This window comes from Mesoplodon mirus (genome assembly GCF_964341445.2).
Source record: "Mesoplodon mirus genome assembly, chromosome: 1".
In the NCBI taxonomy this organism is placed as follows: Eukaryota; Metazoa; Chordata; class Mammalia; order Artiodactyla; family Ziphiidae; genus Mesoplodon; species Mesoplodon mirus.
In genome coordinates this window covers 70,842,714-70,864,842 of record NC_138976.1, presented here as the reverse complement: position 1 = coordinate 70,864,842, position 22,129 = coordinate 70,842,714, and the positions used below count along the sequence as shown (strand labels likewise).

Here is a 22,129-nt window from a genome sequence, read left to right as displayed (position 1 = left end):
AAAACAAATCAAAAAAGGAGTTTTTAAAAATAAAAATCTAGGGCTTCCCTGGTGGCGCAGTGGTTGGGAGTCCGCCTGCCGATGCAGGGGACGTGGGTTCGTGCTCCGGTCCGGGAGGATCCCATGTGCCGCGGAGCGGCTGGGCCCATGAGCCGTGGCTGCTGGGCCTGTGCGTCCGGAGCCTGTGCTCCACAACGGGAGAGGCCACGGCAGTGAGAGACCCGCGTACCGCAAAAAATAAATAAATAAAAATAAATAAAAAAATAAAAATCTAGCTTTTCCTAATGACTACTGATGTGACTGTAAAATCTGTCACATAAAATGTATCACTGTGTCCTACAGGACTGGAAACAAAAACAAGGAATAGTTGGCTCTTTCTCAAAATCTCCTCTCTCATATTTAAGTTCAAATATATTATTACTACTTACTCAAGTCCTTGAATAATTATGTAGGTTATGACTGTTGGCTTTTCTGTTTGGCCACTCCATTCCCTCTAACAGAGAGGAAGACTGGAAATAAGGTGACTTAAATTTTTTTCCTGTTTCACACCAGCTCTAAAAAGTTTGCAGAAAAACCTGAAATCTAAGAAATTTCTAAATCTCATTTTATTAATATCTAAGTTATTATATTTTCACTATCACATTACCTTGAACATTACCTAAGATCAATCTTATCGCATTTTAAAGAATCTGTTTCATTTTGCCAGTTGACAGGAGGTCGTATTTTTACTCAGCCCCCAGACAATTTTACAATCTGTACTTCTGACTGCTCATTATTCCATGATACATATTTGCTCTCGTTTTTCCAAGTAGGTACATTTTTGTAATTTGAACAGTAATAAGAACAACAAGCAGACATTTCCGAATTCAGGCTCTTAGGAGAAGTGTTTCTAGCTGATAAGAATGCCTCTTGATGGTCTTTTCCTCACTGCCTTACACAAAATAGTCGAGGTACAACTAACAGGTCAACGGTAGAAAAGTCACTATGTGTTTCGAGCTTCACTGTTGACTAGTAAGCTCAAAACACCATAAGCCTTTCCTCTCCAGGATCTCAAATAGCTCACGCAGAATCCCTCTTACCTGAAGAAACACTCTCTTTGGCTTTGGACTGGCAGGGTTGGAGCTGTATGGGAAAAAAGTTCCACTGCAAACAAGGAGGAATGCGATTGTACATACCAAAGTTAAAGTTAGTATAGTTCTTTTTGTGCTTTTGGCAAGGTAGATGAAGTTAATCTAAAACACAAAAATAGAAAAATTACCATTGGCAGAAAGGTGGCTTTACTGACTTTACTTTGTAACAGGTGTTGTCAGACAGATAATAAAGGACATGTATCAGCATGTGCTACCATACTCCAACTCCCAGTACACAAAGCACTAATTATAAGGGATTTCCATCACAAGCCTAAATAAATGAGAGATGCCCCTATCTGCATGATGGTGCCTTTCTGACAGGCAGCCAGACAGTAAGAGGGAAAAAGGAAACTGAGACAGTGTCTCTGCTCAGCCAAGAGCCTAGAGGATGTACATCCACCATCAGTCAAACCGTGACCTTATTTTAGTTCCGATTCTATCAAACCCTGTAAGTTAACTGCACAGCAGACACTATTTAACTGTACCAAACATCATGACATCAGGCTTTTATTAAAGAACCAGAGGTAAGCTTTTAAGCAAGTAAGCAGGCCTATTTCAACAAAACTCAAGTTCTAATAATGCTTTCATAATGTGCCTATGTGCTGGATTCATCTTTTAGATGCACCTTCAAGACTCTGCCTGTGGGCCTGCACATAAGGAAAAACTGCAATAAAAGTAATTCTGCACCTGAGACTAACACAATATTGTAAATCAACTTATAGTTCACTTGGAAAAAACCCAAAAAAACTATGAAAATTGAAAGCAGGGAAAAAAGGTAATTCTGCCCTTGTCACTGCAGAGTTAACCAAGGCCAACACAATCGAAATAACAAATCTGAACTAGGGCAGGAAAAGCAAGTGGCTCAGTCTCAAGATGGGCATCCAGGAAGTCCGACATATGCTTATAGTAATGTTTTAATTGTAATAAAATCACTGAATTAAAAATTGTGGGGGACACATGATTATAGAATATGTCCACAGATCCCTTAGGGGTTCTGAAGGAGCCACTTTGAGAAACAATGACCTAGTCCCTGCTCCCCCTTTTGCCTTCTCCCCCTTATTGCCCACCCTCCAGGGTCAATAAGTAGAAAAGTGAAGAACATAAATGTGAAAATATTTTTACTGAGATGAAAATGAAAAATTAAGCAGATATTCATAACCTACCATACACTCTACTATATGAAACTAAGAGATTTTATATCTACAGTGTAACAATATGCCAACCAGGGTAATCTCCAGCAAAACAGTACTGGTCTTAAGTCGAAGATCTTAATGTTTTTACACTGAAGGACAGAAATAAGACAGAGTACCCAAGGATTTATGGCAGTGAGTCAGCCAAACACAATTTGTTACCCTGTCCGTCCCTCGCTCTCCTGACAGTCACAATATTTAAAATGTGGCTCCTTAGAACAGGGTCAAATATCCTGCCAAGTAACGAGTTTCGCCTCCACTGGGAGACTGGTTAAGATTAGGTATACAGAGTCGTTTGGGTCCAAATAAAACCTCCCTGTCATAATGCTGTGGTTCCTGCCATTCTCAACCCTGTTGCTACCCAAAGTTGTCCTACAACTTCCGGTTAAGCTACAGTTTCCACATCCGTAATTTTCTCTTCTCCGGGTCATGAGGCTCTTCTTCTGCCTCTTCCACCCACTTTCTGGAAGAGGTTTGGTAATGGTGATAAATGAGAAGGTGATCAGAGAGTGGGAGAGAAGGAAGAAGAGAATGGCCTCAGTGACAGTGTGTTTGGATCCCACTGTATTAAATTTTACTGTCTTTTGTCTTAAATGTTACATCTGATATCACTCTAGGTTCCGAAATGGGTGTGAAATAAAATGAAGAGAAGCATGAAAAGGGACTGTGAAGTGTCCCGTGTGCACTGGCTCTTTCTCTGTTTCTGAGAATCTCCTCCTGATCCTGCTCCTATCAGCAGTCTCATTTAATCAATACAACCATGATGGCCCCAGCACAGGGTAACCCCAGGAAACCTGTTAACCGATCATTTGACAGCAATTTAATTGCTTCCTAGCGAATATATTTAATAAATCCCCAAGGACTAAAAGACAAGCTCTCTGAAGTGTGCATTGTGGTTCAATTCTCCATTACCCAAGGAGAAAAGTCTCACTCTATTAAAAAGCCACTATCTGTAGCACAGCTACATATAAATAAGAAAATACCGAAGAGAATGATAACCCACAGCATCAAAGGGAAGCAGAGTTATTTCACATTATAATGAACATTAAAGTATTCCAAGAGCCACTCTCTAAAAGTAATTTAGAAGGTAATAAACTTTAATCTACTTGCTTATGGTTTCCAAGATTTCCATGCTTTTGGGGTCATTTTCAATTTCCACAGTGAAGTTTTCAGGGTTCATTTTGTCCCCTTCCCTATGGAACAGAACTGAAATGCCCCACATTCTGATCTTTTATGAGCATCAATAGCTTTCATTCATTGACTATGATTTAAATACACTGCAGGGGGCGGGGGGGGTCCAGTTCATAACTTGGGTGATTCTAGATTACAACCTAATCTACATGTGATGAAACTACATCTCCTTTAGTCCTCACAACAGCAAACCATCTATTAAGATATACAGAGGAGGGCTTCCCCAGTGGCGCAGTGGTTGGGGGTCCGCCTGCCGATGCAGGGGACGCGGGTTCGTGCCCCGGTCCGGGAAGATCCCACATGCTGCGGAGTGGCTGGGCCCGTGAGCCGCGGCCGCTGAGGCTGCGCGTCCGCAGCCTGTGCTCCGCAGTGGGAGAGGCCACAGCAGTGAGAGGCCCGCGTACCGCAAAAAAAAAAAAAAAAAAAAAAAAAAAGATATACAGAGGATGTAAGGGCTTAATATTAAAACCAAAAGAAGTAAACCCTGAAGGCAACAAAGAACATTTTAGAATTTTCCATCTATCCCTGCAAATACCAGTAAGGACTAAATCATAAAAGTAAAATGGCTGCAATGCTCAGATTTCTTTCAGAACTAGTACAGCTGATCTCAAACAATAGCGTGCATAAGAATTACTCTACAGGGCTGTATATGCAGTCACACATACAGCTATTTATTTGCTATTTAAGGGACTTCCATGGACAGCGCTGACCATGCACGTGGTACTTTTATCTGCTGTCCCTAGACCCTAGTCCCCACATGAGATGCCCTTTACTATATCAGTGTGAAAAAGCTCACTATTCTCTCTATGAAGGAAAGAGCTATAATAGTCATAGCTACTTTTTCTATTTGGTACCCTAGCCTCAAATCCCAGAGTGTACCTACAGGTATTCAATAAATACTTCTTACTCTTAGGGACTGCAATGAAAAGCGCCACAAAACAGAGCAGCCAGGTCTGAGTCCTGGAAAGTGCTGACACCACGCCAAGGGCAGAACTCTACCTGGAGCTGCATCATGTCTTTTCTTCCCTCGGGAGAGTGCCAGGGAGGAGAAGCAGGGATGGCACAGGTAGGACTCTCCCTGTGAGGGCAGAACACTGATACAGTAAAATGACAAGGCCTGTATGTAACACGTATTCATTACTTGGTAAAGGAAGGCATGTTTGGGTGTCATAAGTGTATGTCACTCAAGGACACAGACTCGATCAGTGACCTTGGCTGCGCCAGCAGCAAGGCAGGTGAACGACAAGGGAAAACTCCTCATCAGAATTAGTCTTCCTTCACTAGCTCTAACAGCACCAATGAAACTACCACGTATTTATTAACATCTGCCTCTAATTAGTAAATTCAAAACACACTCTAAAACTTCACCACCAAGCAATCTCTACCAATCTCACTTGGTATTCGTTCCACACACTCAAATTCAGGTAGTTTGAAAGCTATTTGAAAAGAAGTAAAATCAGAGGATTTGGGAGGATGAGGAAGCAAAAATAACAACAAACCCCCCACTTCTACATTTTCTGCCCATACCGAACCCACAACATGCAGAGTCATTCACCATTTATTTTGCTTAAGAGTAGAATCAACACTATTTCACAGGATCTAGCATGGCAAAACTCATCATGTATTTATATATAAAATGAAGAAGGGAATTAAAAAAATTTTTTTTTCCTTACAAAATAGGATGAGAGGATCATTGTACAACCAGCCAAAATAGAAGCCAGCACAACATCAGGTGGAATTTCCGAACCACTCCTCCCAAGGATAGGGGTAAACATCTCAAATACGGCCCAGATGAGGTACAATGCATAAAGATAAGGAATAAACATCCCCAAAAGGTAAAAGGCAATAAATTTTCCTCCTGCACCTACAGAAAAAGAGAAAGAAAACATATCTCTGAAATTCTCCAGTGAGATAACAGCTTTTTATAGTCCTGGTACACCTTCGCACCTAACAGAAATTAGGTTAGCTCTGACTCTTGCCCTTTTGGTACATGTTATCTTAGTGAGAGAAAATACTTTGACTTAGGGTAGAATACAAATAAGAAAACAAAATATGTAATATATTAGCATGTGCTCATTTACGTGAGAATGATGGGGTAGGTATAAGGTGTAAGATAAAAATCTGTGTGATCTGAAAGTTAAAAAAAAAAAACAGCAACAATTTAGAAAGCCTACCCAAAAAGATCAAATATGGAAATAGTCCCTGGAAGCCTTATCTTATGTATTTTAAGGTATTCCCCATTTGTATCACAACCAAAAATACCCTACCATGCCGCTTAAAGTCCTTGTGCACGCAAAGCTTTGTGAGCAACGGGAATGCCACCCAGATAGCGCTAATAAATGCCGAGCAGAGCCCTTGGTAAGTGAGAGCTGTAAGGAACCCACAGTGCACAAACAGAGAGACGTCAAAAAATACTTCTCCCAGATACTGGTCACTGGCATTCTGAAAGAAAGAAAATATACAAGTCGTCTCATTCGTGGGCCATTCATAAAGATCTTCTATTGTAGTGTAGCTTCCACTGCTCCAAAAAGCTATATTTTGTTTGGAGCAGGGCCTATCCTTTAAACTTTAAAGTAAACACTGACAAAGCTACCTCCTATAATAAAGTAATAAATTCAAATTACTGCACAGGAAAGAGGAATTTAACAAGATGGGGTAAAAACATCATTACTTGTATATAATCTGTGCTCTCCCTCCACCGGGCTGAAAGACCTTTGGAAATGTTCTAAAATAGAAGAAAGGACTCTTCTAAAAACATTCACCTCTGTAAGCTCTTTTATTCATGCAACTTACAAGGAATGTCAAGCAAACTGGAGAAATGACCTATGTGACGGCAGCTGCAGCGCCACCCACAGCACGGCTTGGGAACTGCAGAACCTTTAGAGCACACAGCCACGGGGTTTGTTTGCTTGATGCCTGAGTCTTTTCTATCTCCAACTGGTCTTGTAGCACAACTTTGCCCCCATCCTGGATTCCTGGTGGTTTCACGTTATAAAATTTGATCTACATGTTTTGAGCTCTGAAGTCTGAGGATTCCTGTGCAGCACCTTGAGTTCTTCAGAAGAAAGTTGCCATATGAACTTAATACATTTTAACATCTGCACCAGCGATTCTATTAATGTAAACATGAAAGTTATAATTTTAGTGCAGAAATACCAAAATGGAAATAGGTATATTTAAGCTTTTCTCTCTCCTCTGCCTTCTCATTTCTGTATAGTCCAGGGCATGTTTCTTATAAGGGTCCCTAATTCAAGAGCTCAAAAGAGTTGGTCACATGTTTTCAAAACAAGTTAAAGTTCACTTGACAAACCTCCTTTGGACAATGAAAGATAGGCTATCATCATTAAATAATTAGATGTTCAACACTGTTAATCAAGAGTCATGGTCTTTAAAAAGAATAAAATAATTCTTAGGATTCAATTTGAAGCCAAATTCCACCCAGATATTTAAAAACAAAGATCTCAACAATGAAGACTGTAATAACTGACACTGTTTCCACATTGTTCCCACGTTGTACCCAAGTCCAAACACCCCTCCGACCTGGCTCCCCTCTCCCGGCCTCTATCATCCCTCTGCCCCTTCCAATCCATTCCATACACTGTTACCAGTGTGTTCCTACTAAATCACAAATTCTCGCACTCAATATCCTGCTTAGAAATTTTAAATTGTGGCCCCACTGATTTTTAGGGTCATGCTCCAACTTCACCCTGGCCTACTTTCCCAGTTATTATCCTCTCAACCTCATCTTCACCACACTGAACTTTTTATTGACTGTGAGCCAAATGCATCTTGTACATTCCCACCTTTGCCCATCAACCTGTTCTCTATCTGGCACACTTCTACTCAGGCTTCAAAAACCCAGTTCAAATGTCACCACCTCCTTCATGAAGCCTTCCTGACTTCCACAAACAAATTTCATCTCTCCTGGCCCTATATTCCTACAGCACTGTGAATATATCACTCTACTTCACTTCGTCCCAATGTACTGAAACCCGTGGCTTCCCCATCATTTCATCCCCAAATGAAACTGTGAGCTCCTCAAAGAAAAAGACTATGTCCTGAATCTCTGTACCAGGCCTTAGCATGGAAGCCCACTGGATACTCAAAGACCATTTGTGAAATGAAAATAAAACACACTATTCTTTACATTGTGCCTTCAGCCCGAAGTTTTGTAATCAGACAACTGAAATCAGTCAAAGTAAATAGAACTTTACTAAGCATTTCTGTCTTACCCTCTACTGTACCCCAATGCCGTATCAACGACAGTCAGCCACGCTCTGACTGGTTACATACCATTGCACTAAGAATAAGCATGTGAAATTGAGCCCCATGGTATAACTCTTTTGGAGACAGAAGCCACTAAGATACAAGCATTGGCTCAACCATAAATAGATGGCTAATCTCAAAGAACCTTTCTTCAATAGGGCCTAAAACACAGAAGGGCTCCTCAGATCATATCCCAACATGAACTGAAGCTGAGACCAAGGTTCAGGTACCAAAGGCATCCTTGTGAAAGGATGCTGTATTATAGTCTTCCATGTCTCCATTCTAATCCCCAGCAGTACAACCCGAAAAAACAGGTGTACACTGGCCGTCTTGAAAATGACGGAACTAAGAAAGATTTTCCCTTTAACTCTCTTAGAAAATCAGAAACCACAGCTTGCTCTCTCACTGTAATTTATTTTTAGTCCTATTATCTCATAACCCTAATACCTAATTTTGTTTTTACCAAACAAAATACAATGGTATACAGTTGAAACCATAACAATATGGCTATATTCTCTAAGTCAGCATAAATCATTTTGGAACCCTATCTACCTCACTTTATTCTCCTTAGCAGTATGTCAGTATAACCCCCAGACCACAAAGGCAGCGCTGACAGAATCTGCATCAACAACATAAAAGTTAAAAAAAAAAAAAAAAGTGAAGGAAACTGAAAACTTGAAGCGCAGCTTTAAATGCAACGTTCATTCACACAGCAAACACTTACTGTGTGTTAGTGCTGTTTCAGACACTGCCTAAGCACAGGGGACAATGAACAAAACAATCCATGCCCTCAAGGAGCTTACAGTCCAGTGGAAAACAGAGCTATTCAAATATAAATAATTGGGTGATCCCAAGAAAGTCTGGTAGATTAAAGAGCATGGTTACAAAAACCCCAGAGTCAGGAGAGGCAAAAGGCTATGCTAACATACCTTGCTGTCACCAACACCCCAAACTGTTTGCAGCTTTATAACCTCATTTGAAGTCTGCTACCCTCAGAATGAGAAGCCCTCCAGAAAGTCAACACAGATCTGGGAGTCAATTATCTATAGCCATGCCAAACAATCTTTGACAGCTCAAAAGGCCAATCACAAGGAACACCCACCTGAGTTTGTCTCCAGTCCTAGAAGGCAGCAAAAAGAAGTCAATAAATATGCCCAACACTTACCACATAATGAAATCTTTTTGCGAGGGTATGTATGAATATTATTTTGGCAACAGCTGCAGTTCCATACAGACAAACGGAGACGTAGAAGTGGTTATACCATGAGAGAGACTGTCCAATAAGAGAGATGAACACTGCTATAATGAGAACTGTAACCAAGCTAATAAACCAGCTTATCAGAGTGATGCCAAGTCCACAGAAGAAGTCCTTTGTGTAGGTAGCAGCTAATAGAGAGAAAACAAAAAGTAGAGATCACCGTCTTTATCAAATCAATTTCATAACCAGTCAGTAGAATTAAAGGAGCAAACATTAAAACAAAATTCACCATTGTAAATGAAAATACTGAAGTTTCCTAGGGGTAAGGTTTGTTAAACACTACACAGGATAAGTATCAGTGAATAAGATTCAAGTATTGACATCTACTCAGAGTCCGTGCGTAAAAAGACTCAAAGAGATAAGTCTTCAGGAGTAGTTCAGATATATTCCTGGCTAGAAAAGTGGGTCGTCTTAATCTTCATCACCTTTGGGATGCTTTGTGTATTGAAATAACAGCAGAAATGGAAGGCAAAGTTCCATATAGAATCTTACTAAAAGAAGCTAACACAGGAATAGAAGTAGCATGAGAAAATAACCAGTGATAAATGAGTATTTAAATTGCTGCTAAATATTTTATCTGATAACAGCACACACCAACTTAGAGTACAAAACATAGAGAAGGAGACCAATTTAACCAGAAGAAGCTCATTTATACTCCAGAACAGTGTGCTATTGGTCTGTAGTGTGGACAAGACTTTTTAATGGGACTCTTCACTAAAAGTCAATCTTTACAAACCATTTTCCACAAGCTTTTGTGGTACTTTTATGAAGTGCATAAGTACATAAAAATTTCCTGCTTCCCACGACTAAAAGTATAATGAGCATATCAACCTGATATTCATTTACAAATTTCTTACAACAGTATAAATCAAATGTTATTTTTCTTAAGATTTTTAACTTCTTGGAAAGATATAAGCAAAGTGACTAAAAAACTTCAGGCAAATTCCATACCCGTGCCAGTCCTGTAGTTTTAAAGGAAAATACTTACTCTTATTTTGGGGCTGCAATAATTTCTTTCCCAGGTATAAAGCAACAGCCATTACCACCATGTAGTTAATTATCAAGCCAACACGAGAGGGGTAGGCAATGACAAACAGGCCAAGCACATCAAAGAAGACCATGTTTCCATGTTGATACTTAGAAGAAGCCGCCAACATATCAGATGTAGCTAGATATTTAAGAACTGCTAAAATGTTGTCACCTATTAGTAAAAAAAAAAAAGAAAAAAAAAAAAAAGGTAACAAAGTTGAATAAACCATCCACTGTTGGAGTAAAGAAATACCTAGAAAGACTGTGAACAGAAATAGCTTTCTACCATCCTACTGCTCTCCCCCACTTTTCTTACTAAATATCTCAGTTAAGGTCCATGCCCCCTACTCTTGTTTCCTCTCCACTTCAAAGCTCAGTGACCTGGTCTTCATCTTTTCTCTTCTATTTATTACAGCTACTCCCTGATCAATTCTACCCTCGCTGTTGACAAACCCAGTGGCTGTTTCTTAGTCCTTCTTCGTTTAATATATATTTAATGTAGCAGACACTGCTCTAGATACCAGAAATTCAGTGGGGAACCAAGAAGCTCATGAAGCTCACAAACACCAAACAAGTTATTACACGTGTGTTAAGAATTAATAAGGAATGTCAATGATATCCCAATTAAAAAAAGAAATAAGAAGGAGAGAGTCCCCTAAAAACATATCACGGGAGACTAATGGAGTTTGAGAAGTCAGGGAAGCACTCGAGGAAGTGAAATTTACAGCTAAAGGATGGACAGGAGCTACATCGGGGGAGAGATTCTCCAGACTGAGACTGTTCATCTGTGTAGATGAAGGCCCTGAGGAGGGCAAGTTCCAAATACAGGGTGGAAAAAAAGTCCGGAATGAGTAGAGAGAGTATTCAGCAATGAAGCCGGAGAGCTGGGAGAGTCATTATCAGGCAGAATCTGGCACATCAGATGTTGTCACAAATATCTGTTATATCAATCAATGACTAAATGAGTTTGAACTTAATAATGAAGAATTACAAGAAGACATGAATGACTGGCATTTCTTCCTGCTGCTCATCCCACTGACTTTCTCTTTCCACTGAAGACACCACCTCTGTCTTACTGTGGGATTTCTTTCATTGGCTCTTCTGTCACACCTTAGAATGTGTCTTCCTCAAAGCTCAAGTTTAGTCCTCTACCTTTGCTTCCCTCTTCCAAAAACCATTTCCATTCTCCATACTTCTGTGGTTTTCTCTATGCCTTTAATTTCCAAACCCAGAAACCCAGTTCTGTCATGAGCTCTAACAGTGTATCTATATTTTCATCTGGTCAGTTCACAGACACCCTCCGTCTTACATCTGACAGACTTCAGTCTCCTTCCCCTCTTCATGACTGCTCTGGATGGGGGCCTCCTTCCCATGTTCCCATAATGGTCAATGGCATCATCTCTCCCCCAGCCAGCTAGGCCTGATGCTGCCCCTTGCTGCCCCTTCTATCTAATCTGTCAAGTTTTGTTGAATTTACATTCAAAATATACCTAATTTTCTATCCCCTTGCTTTCACTTCTGTCTTTGGTCAACACCCCAGTCTAGGTCCTTTACTATTCCACACGAAAATTACTGTTGGAACAGCCCTGACTCCTGGCTCTCTCCCCGTCTCCACCATCCGCTCCACACTGCATCACCAGACTGACAGCATTTTAAACCAACATTCATTCATGTACTCAGGCCTTTAATGATTCCTCATTCCTACAGCAACTTCTTGCTGATTTTTAAAGCTTTCTACAATTTTCTCTACCCTATACACTTATACCTCATTTCCCTCTATTTCTGAAAATGCAACCTCCATTCTCTGACAATCTACTCACCAACAGCCCCTCATACACAAACACACCGTACTCGTGCTGTGCTCTTACTTGGGACATCCTCTCTTTTCCACTGTGCCAAATCCCACCAACTCTTTTTAAGGCTCAGCAACAGACTCACCTCCCCTGACTACTATAGATCTCTCTGGAAAACACTTTAACTCCCTTGCCCCTTGTCCTGACACCTGTCCTATAACCTACTCACTGGCCCTCACCACTCAACCTTGGATCAATGTAACTTTTCCAGACCTGGGCAAGTTGCCCAAACATGTGCTTGTACCACCTCCAATGTATAGCTTCCATTTTGGCTACACCCTCATCACTCAGCAATCTGACCATAACCCTGGGTCAAGACCCTTTCAAATTCCTCATAATGAATAGTCTTATGTTCTTAACTGCTAAACTAGATTTCAAGGCTAAAATTCAAAGCCTCATCTAACTCCAAAGCCCCACCTCATTTACACCATACACTGCCTCCCTAATGCACAGGACACAGAATATTTATAGGTTTACAGGTCATCCATAGTATTCCATCTTAATATCAAAAGTCTAAATTACGGGCTTTCCTGATGGCGCAGTGGTTGAGAGTCCGCCTGCTGATGAAGAGGACACGGTTCCTGCCCCGGTCCGGGAAGATCCCATATACCATGGAGCGGCTGGGCCCGTGAGCCATGGCCGCTGAGCCTGCGTGTCCGGAGCCTGTGCTCCGCAACGGGAGAGGCCACAACAGTGAGAGGCCCGCGTACCGCGAAAAAAAAAAAAAAAAAGGTCTAAATTAGAATACCAACCTGCTCGCTGAATGGAATCTGTTAGAATTCTGTCCGCTGTGTCATACTTGGTGTGATAAATGTATCCATTCTCAATAAAAGCTAAGTCTATTCCTAAGACATACAGAAAAAAAAAAGTCATTTTAAAGATCAACCTTACTTTAGGCCTATTTGTTTAATGTATTAAATTTACTAATTTATTAAATTAAATTATTAATTTAATGTATTAAATTCCTGAAAAAAAAGCAGTGATATGATTGCTTTGTCACATTCATGAATGCATGATGTAAATTCTATTCCAAATTCTCACAGAACCAATAGTTATGGTATGGTACATAATTCAATACATAATGACTGGGGCATTACAATTCACACAGCAGGGGTAGGAATATTGAGCACGGGAGGTCATCAAAACTTTGCCATCTACATCCTTGTCAGGCCAGAGCCAAATTTTAACTTCAAATAAGCTGTACGAGTCCCCAGGGCAATTGGCAAAGCAAGATAACAATGAAAAAGATCCCTGAAGGATCTATTACCATATTTTGGGAATGAAGTGCTAACCAGTTCTCCCCTGTTCTGTCACACTGTGGGCAAAGATGACATGTTCTAGAAAAGGGAAGCATTTAAATTAGACTGGAGTTTAAAAGAAAAAGAAACTATCAGGATCTCTCCTTCAGTAAGTCAAAATATGCAGTTTTCACATAGAGAATTTGCTCTCAGAAAATGCTGCTCACCCACAAACTTCCAACATGTAAAACTTGTTTTTGATTAATCATTGTCACAAAAAAGCCCGTAATGACTGACAGAATACCTGGAATGTTCCCAAAATCCCTGTAGATACGAAAGTCAGTATCTGAAGGAATGATTCCACTCTGGAAAACCTCCTGAGCCACCACGGAAGCAAAAGGGTGTTTAGCTGCTGAAACATAAGCTTGGACCAACCAAGGATTTTCAGGACCTGAAATGAAACACGACAACACAATACAAGGTTAATCTGGTAAATATTTTTAATATAGTAATTTTTTAAACACACCTAAAATAGTTACTGTGGTGATTTGGGGAGATAGGTCAAGAGTTTGTTTTTTTAAATCCTATTTTCTGTATTTTCCAACATTTCTTTGATAAATGTGTATGACTTTTTAGAATGAAAAATAACCTTTAAGAAAACAAAATTGCTTTTAATTATAAAATAACAGCACTAGGGCTTCCCTGGTGGCACAGTGGCTGAGAGTCCACCTGCCGATGCAGGGGACACGGGTTCGTGCCCTGGTCCGGGAAGATTCCACATGCCGCAGAGCGGCTGGGCCCGTGAGCCATGGCCGCTGAGCCTGCGCGTCCAGAGCCTGTGCTCTGCAACGGGAGAGACCACAACAGTGAGAGGCCCGCGTACTGCAAAAAACAAAACAAAACAAAACAAAAAAAACAGCACTATAAAAACTTTAAGTTTAAAAATGAAAAACCACTAAGATAACTATCATTTTTCTATCTTCAATTTTCTTACAAATTTATGACTGTGTATACATAGCTGTATTGATAGGGTATATATACTCTCTACATTCCTCTTTCACTTAATAGTGTACTAAATGCATTTTCCTATGTTGCTAGATATTACAGTGATCATTTTAAGAACTGCATAATCACTGAATATATCATAAAGTTCCTTACTACTATAAATTTTTATCATTATTAATAATTCTGCATTAACATCTTCATGTACATACACCTTTTTTCAAATGTGGGAGTTTTTTCTTTAGGATAGCAAGACATATTGTATTATTGTTCCCAATTATTCACTCCTCCCTCCCATATAACTTATAATGCCTCCCTGGGGAAGTAGCACATACATAAATTGCTTTGGTCAATTGATGGTGAATGGGACAGAAATGAACTTCAACTGACAAGACTCTGAAGAGCCATCACATGGTCCATCTCTCCCATTAACTTTGGCCCTGAGATTAAAACATCCCTGATGAGGGCTTCTCCTTCAGCCTAGGTCTCAGAATGAATAAGACACATGGAACATAATAACCATGGGATGTAGCTGCAGTTACTCAGGAACCAGAATGTAATGCAAGCAACAAATAAGCCTTTGCTATTGTAATCCACTGAGATTCAAGGGTTGTATAATACAACTAAATTTACCAAAAAGCTGTCTGCTGTAGACAGATCAAGTAACTGTATTTCAGGAAATCTAAGAATATTAACATTTTCATAACTTTATAAACAGATAACCAATTTGCTTTCCTACAGAAAAAAATAACCATAAACGGTGGGGGAGGGAAGGGGTGGAGAAACACTACAGAACCAGACACCCAAGTGACCCAGAGACTGGAGTTACCAGGCATGGATTTTAAAATAAATATTATTAATTATTCAAAAACACAGATGATAGCCAGAATTTCACTAGACAAGTACAATCTATTAACAAAGAGAGAGTGAGAGACATAGTCAAATGGAAACCTTAGAACTGAAAAGCATAATAATTGATGTTAAGAATTTTAATACATATATAGTTTAATACAAAGTTAAACACAACAGAAGAAAAAATTACAGATCCAGAGAATTAAAGCACAGAAGGAAATAGGGATGGAAAACATAGAAATGCTTATAATACATATGGGATACAGTGAAAAGGTCTAACATGAGTAACTGGAATCTCAGAGGAAGAGGAGAAAGAATGGAGTAGAAGCAATGTTTAAAGAGGTAAAGGCCAATAATTTCCCAAAACTTACAGAAAATACCAAGCTATGAATTCAAAAAGCCCTACAAACCCCAAATAGGATAAATATTTTTTAAAAAACTTACTCAGCACCAAGATCTTTGCTTCTGAATACCATTATCCACTAAAAGAACCAGTTCTCCCTAGAGATATGCCCAATTCCAGATCTGAGCCTAGGAAAATACTGGTAGGTGGGATCATCTTGTGCCAGAAAGTAAGAAAGTGCTCAAACAAACATGTCAGAGACATGTCAAAGGGACAGGCACGGGCTTCCCTGGTGGCGCAGTGGTTGAGAGTGTGCCTGCCGATGCAGGGGACATGGGTTCGTGCCCCGGTCCGGGAAGATCCCACATGCCGCGGAGAGGCTGGGCCTGTGAGCCATGGCCACTGAGCCTGTGCGTCCGGAGGCTGTGCTCCGCAACATGAGAGGCCACAACGGTGAGAAGCCCGCGTACCGCAAAAAAAAAAAAAAAAAAAAAAGGGACAGGCACCAGCTGAAGGGGCTGCCACTGACCTAAACTGGAACAATTCATGCATCAAAATGATTATAACAGAATATAAAGTCCATAAAATAAAACATACATGAAACACTGAAATAAATACACACAAGGGAAAAAAGAAAGCCTTCCTTCTAGCGAACTCCAACTATTAACTATAGACAGAATGATGGACCCAGAAAACAGCATCTGGCTAACATTATAGTAAAAATGCTTTGGGGCAAGAATCATCAATGATTGCTAAAACTAGGATCAAAGTTTCATAAGAAACAGGATATTTACACAGCCTCAAACTATTTATTACAAAGGTGTAACTTTACAAAGTACAAAAACCTGGCAAATATAATCAAGTGATAGAAGGTTAACACCGTCAGTAATCAGACAGACATTACATGCTTCTGATGTGATGCACTGAGAAGAACACAAATGTAAAAGGAAAAAGAAAAATGATGGTGGGGAAACAGATTATCAAACCTTTTCATGTTAAAATATTAAAATATTATTACTATTACAATTAGACATTAATAAAGTTATATGATTAAAATATTAAAACCACACTGAAAAACAGGTAAAGCTAAACTATAAAGGAAAGAAAGTAATGATCATAAAAATTAGGATAATGGCTAACCTTAGATGAGAGGGAGGGAGTTGTATTTGAGAAGGGGCGGGTGGAAAACTTCCAGGTGGGTGTAGCAAGAGTCTATCCTCTTTCACACGTGGGGGTTAGAAGGGTATTCACTTTATAATAATTAAGTTCACACTGATATTTTTTATGTGCGTGTTATATAATGACTGTGATATATCAAAATACATCTGACATTTGATCCTGGATAGGAACTCAGACTAAAAAACAAAACAAAGGATGTTATCAGAACAATAGAAATCTGAATATGTACTGTTTATTCACTAACAGTTTTATATTAATGTCACACTTTTTGAGTGTGATAAATGTACTGTTATTGAAGGAACATATCCTTGCTCTTTATCTACCGAGATGATTACGCTGAGATTATCAATTGAGATGGTTTTTCTCCCTTACTCTGATAATGTGGTGAACTACATGGAGTGACTCAAATATTAAGCCATCTTCATTTACCATTAGGAAAACTGCAGGATGTAAAATCATTCCACAAAATCATTTGCATTTCTATACACTAATAATGAACTATCAGAAAGAGAAATTAAGAAAATAATCCCATTTCCAATTGCATCAAAAAGCATAAAATACCAAGGAATAAATTTAACCAAGGAGGTGAAAGAAATGTACACTGAAAACTTTAAGACACTGATGAAAGAAATTGAAGATAACACAAATAAATGGAAGAAACTGTGTGCTCACAGACTGGAAAAATTAATATTGTTAAAATGTTCATGCCACACAAAGCATCTACATATTCAATGCAATCCCTACCAAAATTCCAATGGCATTTTTCACAGAAATAGAACAAACAATCCTAAAATTTGTATGAAACCACAAAAGACCCCAAATAGCCAAAGCGACTTTAAGCAAGAAGAACAAAGCTAGAGACATCACACTTCCTGATTGCAAACCATATTACAAAACGCTAGTAATGAAAACAGTATAATACTGGCATAAAAACAGAAACATAGATCAATGGAACAGAACAGAGTTCAGAAGTAAACTCACATATATATGGTCAATTAATTTACAACAAAAGAGCCAAGAATACACAATTGGTAAGGGACAGTCTTTTCAAATAAATGATATTGGGAAAACTGAACCGCCACAAGCAAAATAATGGAAAGGGACCACTATCTTTCACCATACACAAAAATTAACTCAAAATGGACTGAAGATTTGAACATATAAGACTGAAATCAGGGACTTCCCTGGCGGTCCAGTAGTTAAGACTCCGAACTTCCAATGCAGGGGTGGCGGGTTCGATCCCTGGTTGGGGAACTAAGATCCCGCAAGCCATGTGGCCAGAATAAATAAATAAATCAATAAATAAAACTTTAAAAGACTGAAATCATATAATTCCAAGGAGAAACCATAGGCAGTAAGCTCCTTGACACTGGTCCTGGTGATGACTTTTTGGGTTTGACACCAAAAGCAAAGGCAACAAAAGCAAAAAACAAACAAGTGGGACTACTTCAAACTAAAAAGCCTCTGGGCAGCAAAGGAAACCATCAACAAAATAAAAAAGGCAGTGTACTGAATGAGAGAAAATATTTTCAAATCACATTTCTGATAAGGGGTTAATATCTAAAATATAAAGAATTCATACAAATCAAGAGCAAAAACCCCCCAAACAATGTGATTGAAAAATGGACAGATGACCTGAATAGACATTTTTTCCAGAGATGACAAACAGATGGCCAAGAGGTCCCTGAAAGGTGCTCAACATCACTAATCATCAGGGATATGCAAATCAAAACCACAGTGAGATACCATCTCATACCTGTTAGAATGGCTATTACCAAAAAGACAAGAAGTAAGTGTTGGTGAGGACGTGGGTAAAAGGAAACCCTTGTGAATTTGGTGGGAAAGTAAACTGGTGCAGCCACTATGAAAAACAGTACGGATGTTCCTCAAAAAATTTAAAAATAGACCTACTATATGATTCGACTTGTAGGTATTTATCCAAAAAAACAAAGTCTAACTCAGAAAGATATCTGCATCCCCATGTTCACTGCAGCATTATTTACAATAGCCAAGACATGGAAGCAACCGTGTCATCAATGGATGGATAAAGAAAATGTGTGTGTGTATACACACACGCACACAATGGAATATTATTCAGCCTATCCTAAGTGAAATAAGCCAGACAGAGAAAGAAAAATACCATACAATCTCACTTATATGTGGAATCTTGACCAAAAAAAAAAAAAGAGGACTTCATGGATACAGAGAACAGATTGGTGGTTGCCAGAGATGGGGGGGTTGGGAGATGGGTGAAATGGGTGAAGGTGGTCAAAAGGTACAAACTTCCAGTTATAAAATAAATAAGTCATGGGGGTGTAGTGTATGTATAGCATGGTGATTAAGTTAATAATACTGTCTTGTATACTTGAAAGTTGCTAAGAGAACAGGTCTTAAAAGTTCTCAGCATAAGAAAAAAAATTTGCAACTTTATGGTGATGAATGTTAACTAGACTTACTGATGATCATTTTGCAATATATACAAATATTGAGTCACTAGGTTGTACACCTGAAACTTAAAAAATCTTGTATTCCTGCAATAAGCTCAACTTGGTTGGAAAGCATTATCTTTTTTGTATGTACATATACATATATGTACACATACACACATACACATAAATACACATATATTGCTGGATTCAAAACCAGTGTTAATAACATTTTATTTAGGATTTTTGCATCCAAGTATGGCATATATCTACCAAAAGTTATCTACCAAAGCTGAAATTACACACATCTTATGACTCAGTAGTTCCACTCAGAAACATGCATACCCAAACATGTGTGCTAAAGACACTCATAAGAATGTTCCTAAGACCACTCATAAGAGCCAAAGCCTAGAAGCAACCTAACATCACTAGTAGAATGGATATCCTTGTCAATGGAATATTATTCAGCAATGAAAAAGAATGAACTAAACACAACATAGAGGAATCTTACAGACATAATACTGAGTGAAAAAAAGCCATACACAAAAGAAAACATAGCGTATGAGTCAAATTTACAGAAAGTTCAAACACAAGCAAGATTAAATCTATCAAGGCATTAGTTAGAACGGGGTAATCTTGGGGAAGGAAGACTGAGAAGGGACACAGAGGAGGCTTCAGGCTTCTGGAGTACCCACAATACTCTCAATCTTGAGCTGGGTTCTAGCTACATGACTTATTCAGTCTGTAAAAATTCAATAAGCTGAGCACTCTCAGAGCTGTGTACTTTTCTTAGTTTATAATAAAAGATGAAATAAAGACACCTAAGGATATCATCAGTTTAAGTTCACTTTATGCATTGTACCATAAAAAATATTTGAGAAAAACGTAAGATCCATCAGTAGGAAAGGGTTTCGAATAGCCACTACCTGGCCTTTGACCCCTTTCAGGTCACACTGCTGCACAGTAGTGCTCCAGCCCTACTCCATCCTCTCACTGATTGTCCACTGAGGCCTACAGGTCACAGACAGGTCAAGTGTTGGTGAAAAAGGGAAGACTGGGGAGACTGGGATGGGGAAAACAGATGAACTACTGAGTAAGATACTCTCTGTGATATAAACAGGGCAAAGGCAGCTCTTAAACAAGAAATTACAGACTTGAGGATTCTACTCACTGGTTATTAATCCTATATTATCCCAGTTTTACTGATGAGGAGCTGAAGCATGGAGCTCCAAGGTTGCAATGCTACAGCTGAGAATGGAACTTGGGTCAGCAGAATACAGAGGCTGTGCTCTTAATCACTACCTATCCTGCCTCCCCCAGAAAGCTCTTATCTTAATTATCTCACAGAGGAAGGTGGGAGGCACACACAGAAATATTTTCACCTTACAGTCTTTCTCCTGCCATCATCTAAATCCCATGATGCTTCCAGTTTCTTGTGTACCCATTTCTTCTTAAAGAAGGAATCCCATCTTTCTTAAAGCAAAGGGCATGAGCATGTGTGATATTGAGGGGAGGCAGATTGCAATGTCAACAATGAAAAGTCAAAGTTCTCTGGAAGTCCAGAACCAACTCACAAACAGCATCATTCCCTCTGCTCTGCTTTCTTCTACCTTTAGTTGGTAGCATCAACACCCAGAATAAACAAAAAAAGAAGGAACTAAAAAAGGAGACTGAGAGCAGCGAATATTATTATGGAAGCCAAGTAAGATGTTTAACTCAACACTAGTATAACCAGTCCCTTATGCATGGACGTGGAAGGTGTTTTCAGTTTTTCATTCTTATGAAGAAAAGCTGAGAAGATCATGCAGTACTTAGACCTATGTGTCTATTTGCAACTATTTCTACAGGATAAATTCCTGCAAGTGGACCTGCTGGACAGAGGGTCTGTACATTTTTTAAAGTGATACATATGGCCAAACTGCCCCAAAACTGCACCAATCTATACTTCCACCAATAGTGTTTGAAAATGCCTGTTCCTCTGTATTCATCAGAACTGGGCATTATCATTCTACTTACTTTTTTGCAAATCTAGTATTAAAAAAATTCTTACTCTTATTTGAATTTACATTTCTTCTAAAATAAAACTTATTTGGTTTAGCAGTTTCTTAAAAAGTTAAAACATAAATTTACCATATGACCCAGGAATGCCATTCTTAGGAATCCACCCAAAAGAAATTAAACTATATGTCCACACAAAGACTTACACACAAATGCTCATAGTGGCATTATTCATAATAGCCTAAAAGTGGAAACAATCCAGATGCCCATCAGCTGATGAATGGATCAATGAAATGCAGGATATCCATACAATGTAATATAATCTAGCCATAAAAAAGAATGAAGAACTTGGGAACCCCTGGCGGTTCAGTGATCAGGACTCTGCGCTTCCACTGCCAAGGGCTCGGGTTCAATTCCTGGTGAGGAACTAAGATCTCGCAAGCCGCGTGGTGAAAAAAAAAAAAAGAATGAAGTACTGATACACGCTACAACATGGATGAACCTCAAAAAATACTCTAAGGGGCTTCCCTAGTGGCGCAGTGGTTGAGAATCTGTCTGCCAATGCAGTGGACACAGGTTCAAGCCCAGGTCCAGGAAGATCCCACATGCCGCGCAGCAACTAAGCCCATGCACCACAGCTACTGAGCCTGCGCGCCACAACTACTGAGCCCGTGTGCCACAACTACTGAAACCCGCGGGCCTAGAGCCCATGCTCCACAACAAGAGAAGCCACCGCAATGAGAAGCCCATGCACCACAATGAAGAGTAGCCCCCAGTCGCGGCACCTAGAGAAAGCCCACGCGCAGCAACGAAGACCCAATGCAGCCAAAAATCAATAAATAAAATAAATTTTTAAAAAATTAGGTAGTAATGATTATTCTAGTCACTAAAAACTCCCCAAACAAATGTCTCTCTGAAGTGACAATGGAGCACTAGAGAGGACAAACTGTTTTAACGGAAACGTTCCCAGGGCAGGACAAGTGCTACCGTGCAGGATAAAAGCACCTGTTGCAGAAGCTGAGGACAGGGTGGTCTGGCAGAGCTCCCCAGGACTCCAGACCCAGGAGGCCTCATTCTCCCTCTTCAGACATGGAAGCAACAGTACCTAGCTTTCTGAAAGCAATCCCCACAGAAAGCTAGTCTTTTGTAGGAAGGGCATCTGGAAGTGAGAGAA

At 39.5% G+C, this 22,129-nt stretch overlaps 1 protein-coding gene across 2 annotated transcripts in view; it reads right to left on the bottom strand.

The window, feature by feature from the left end:
* The window catches only part of ERMP1 (endoplasmic reticulum metallopeptidase 1), a 52,236-nt gene that overhangs the window by 21,074 nt on the left and 9,033 nt on the right, over window positions 1-22,129 (bottom strand). For both annotated transcript variants that reach the window (XM_082615453.1, XM_082615454.1), the window contains 7 exons: window positions 13,460-13,606; window positions 12,670-12,762; window positions 10,024-10,236; window positions 8,943-9,163; window positions 5,779-5,953; window positions 5,185-5,375; window positions 1,080-1,232 (listed from right to left, as the gene is read on the bottom strand). In XM_082615453.1, the coding sequence (XP_082471579.1) occupies window positions 1,080-1,232; window positions 5,185-5,375; window positions 5,779-5,953; window positions 8,943-9,163; window positions 10,024-10,236; window positions 12,670-12,762; window positions 13,460-13,606 (1,193 nt within the window). The remainder of the gene's footprint in view (window positions 1-1,079; window positions 1,233-5,184; window positions 5,376-5,778; window positions 5,954-8,942; window positions 9,164-10,023; window positions 10,237-12,669; window positions 12,763-13,459; window positions 13,607-22,129) is intronic.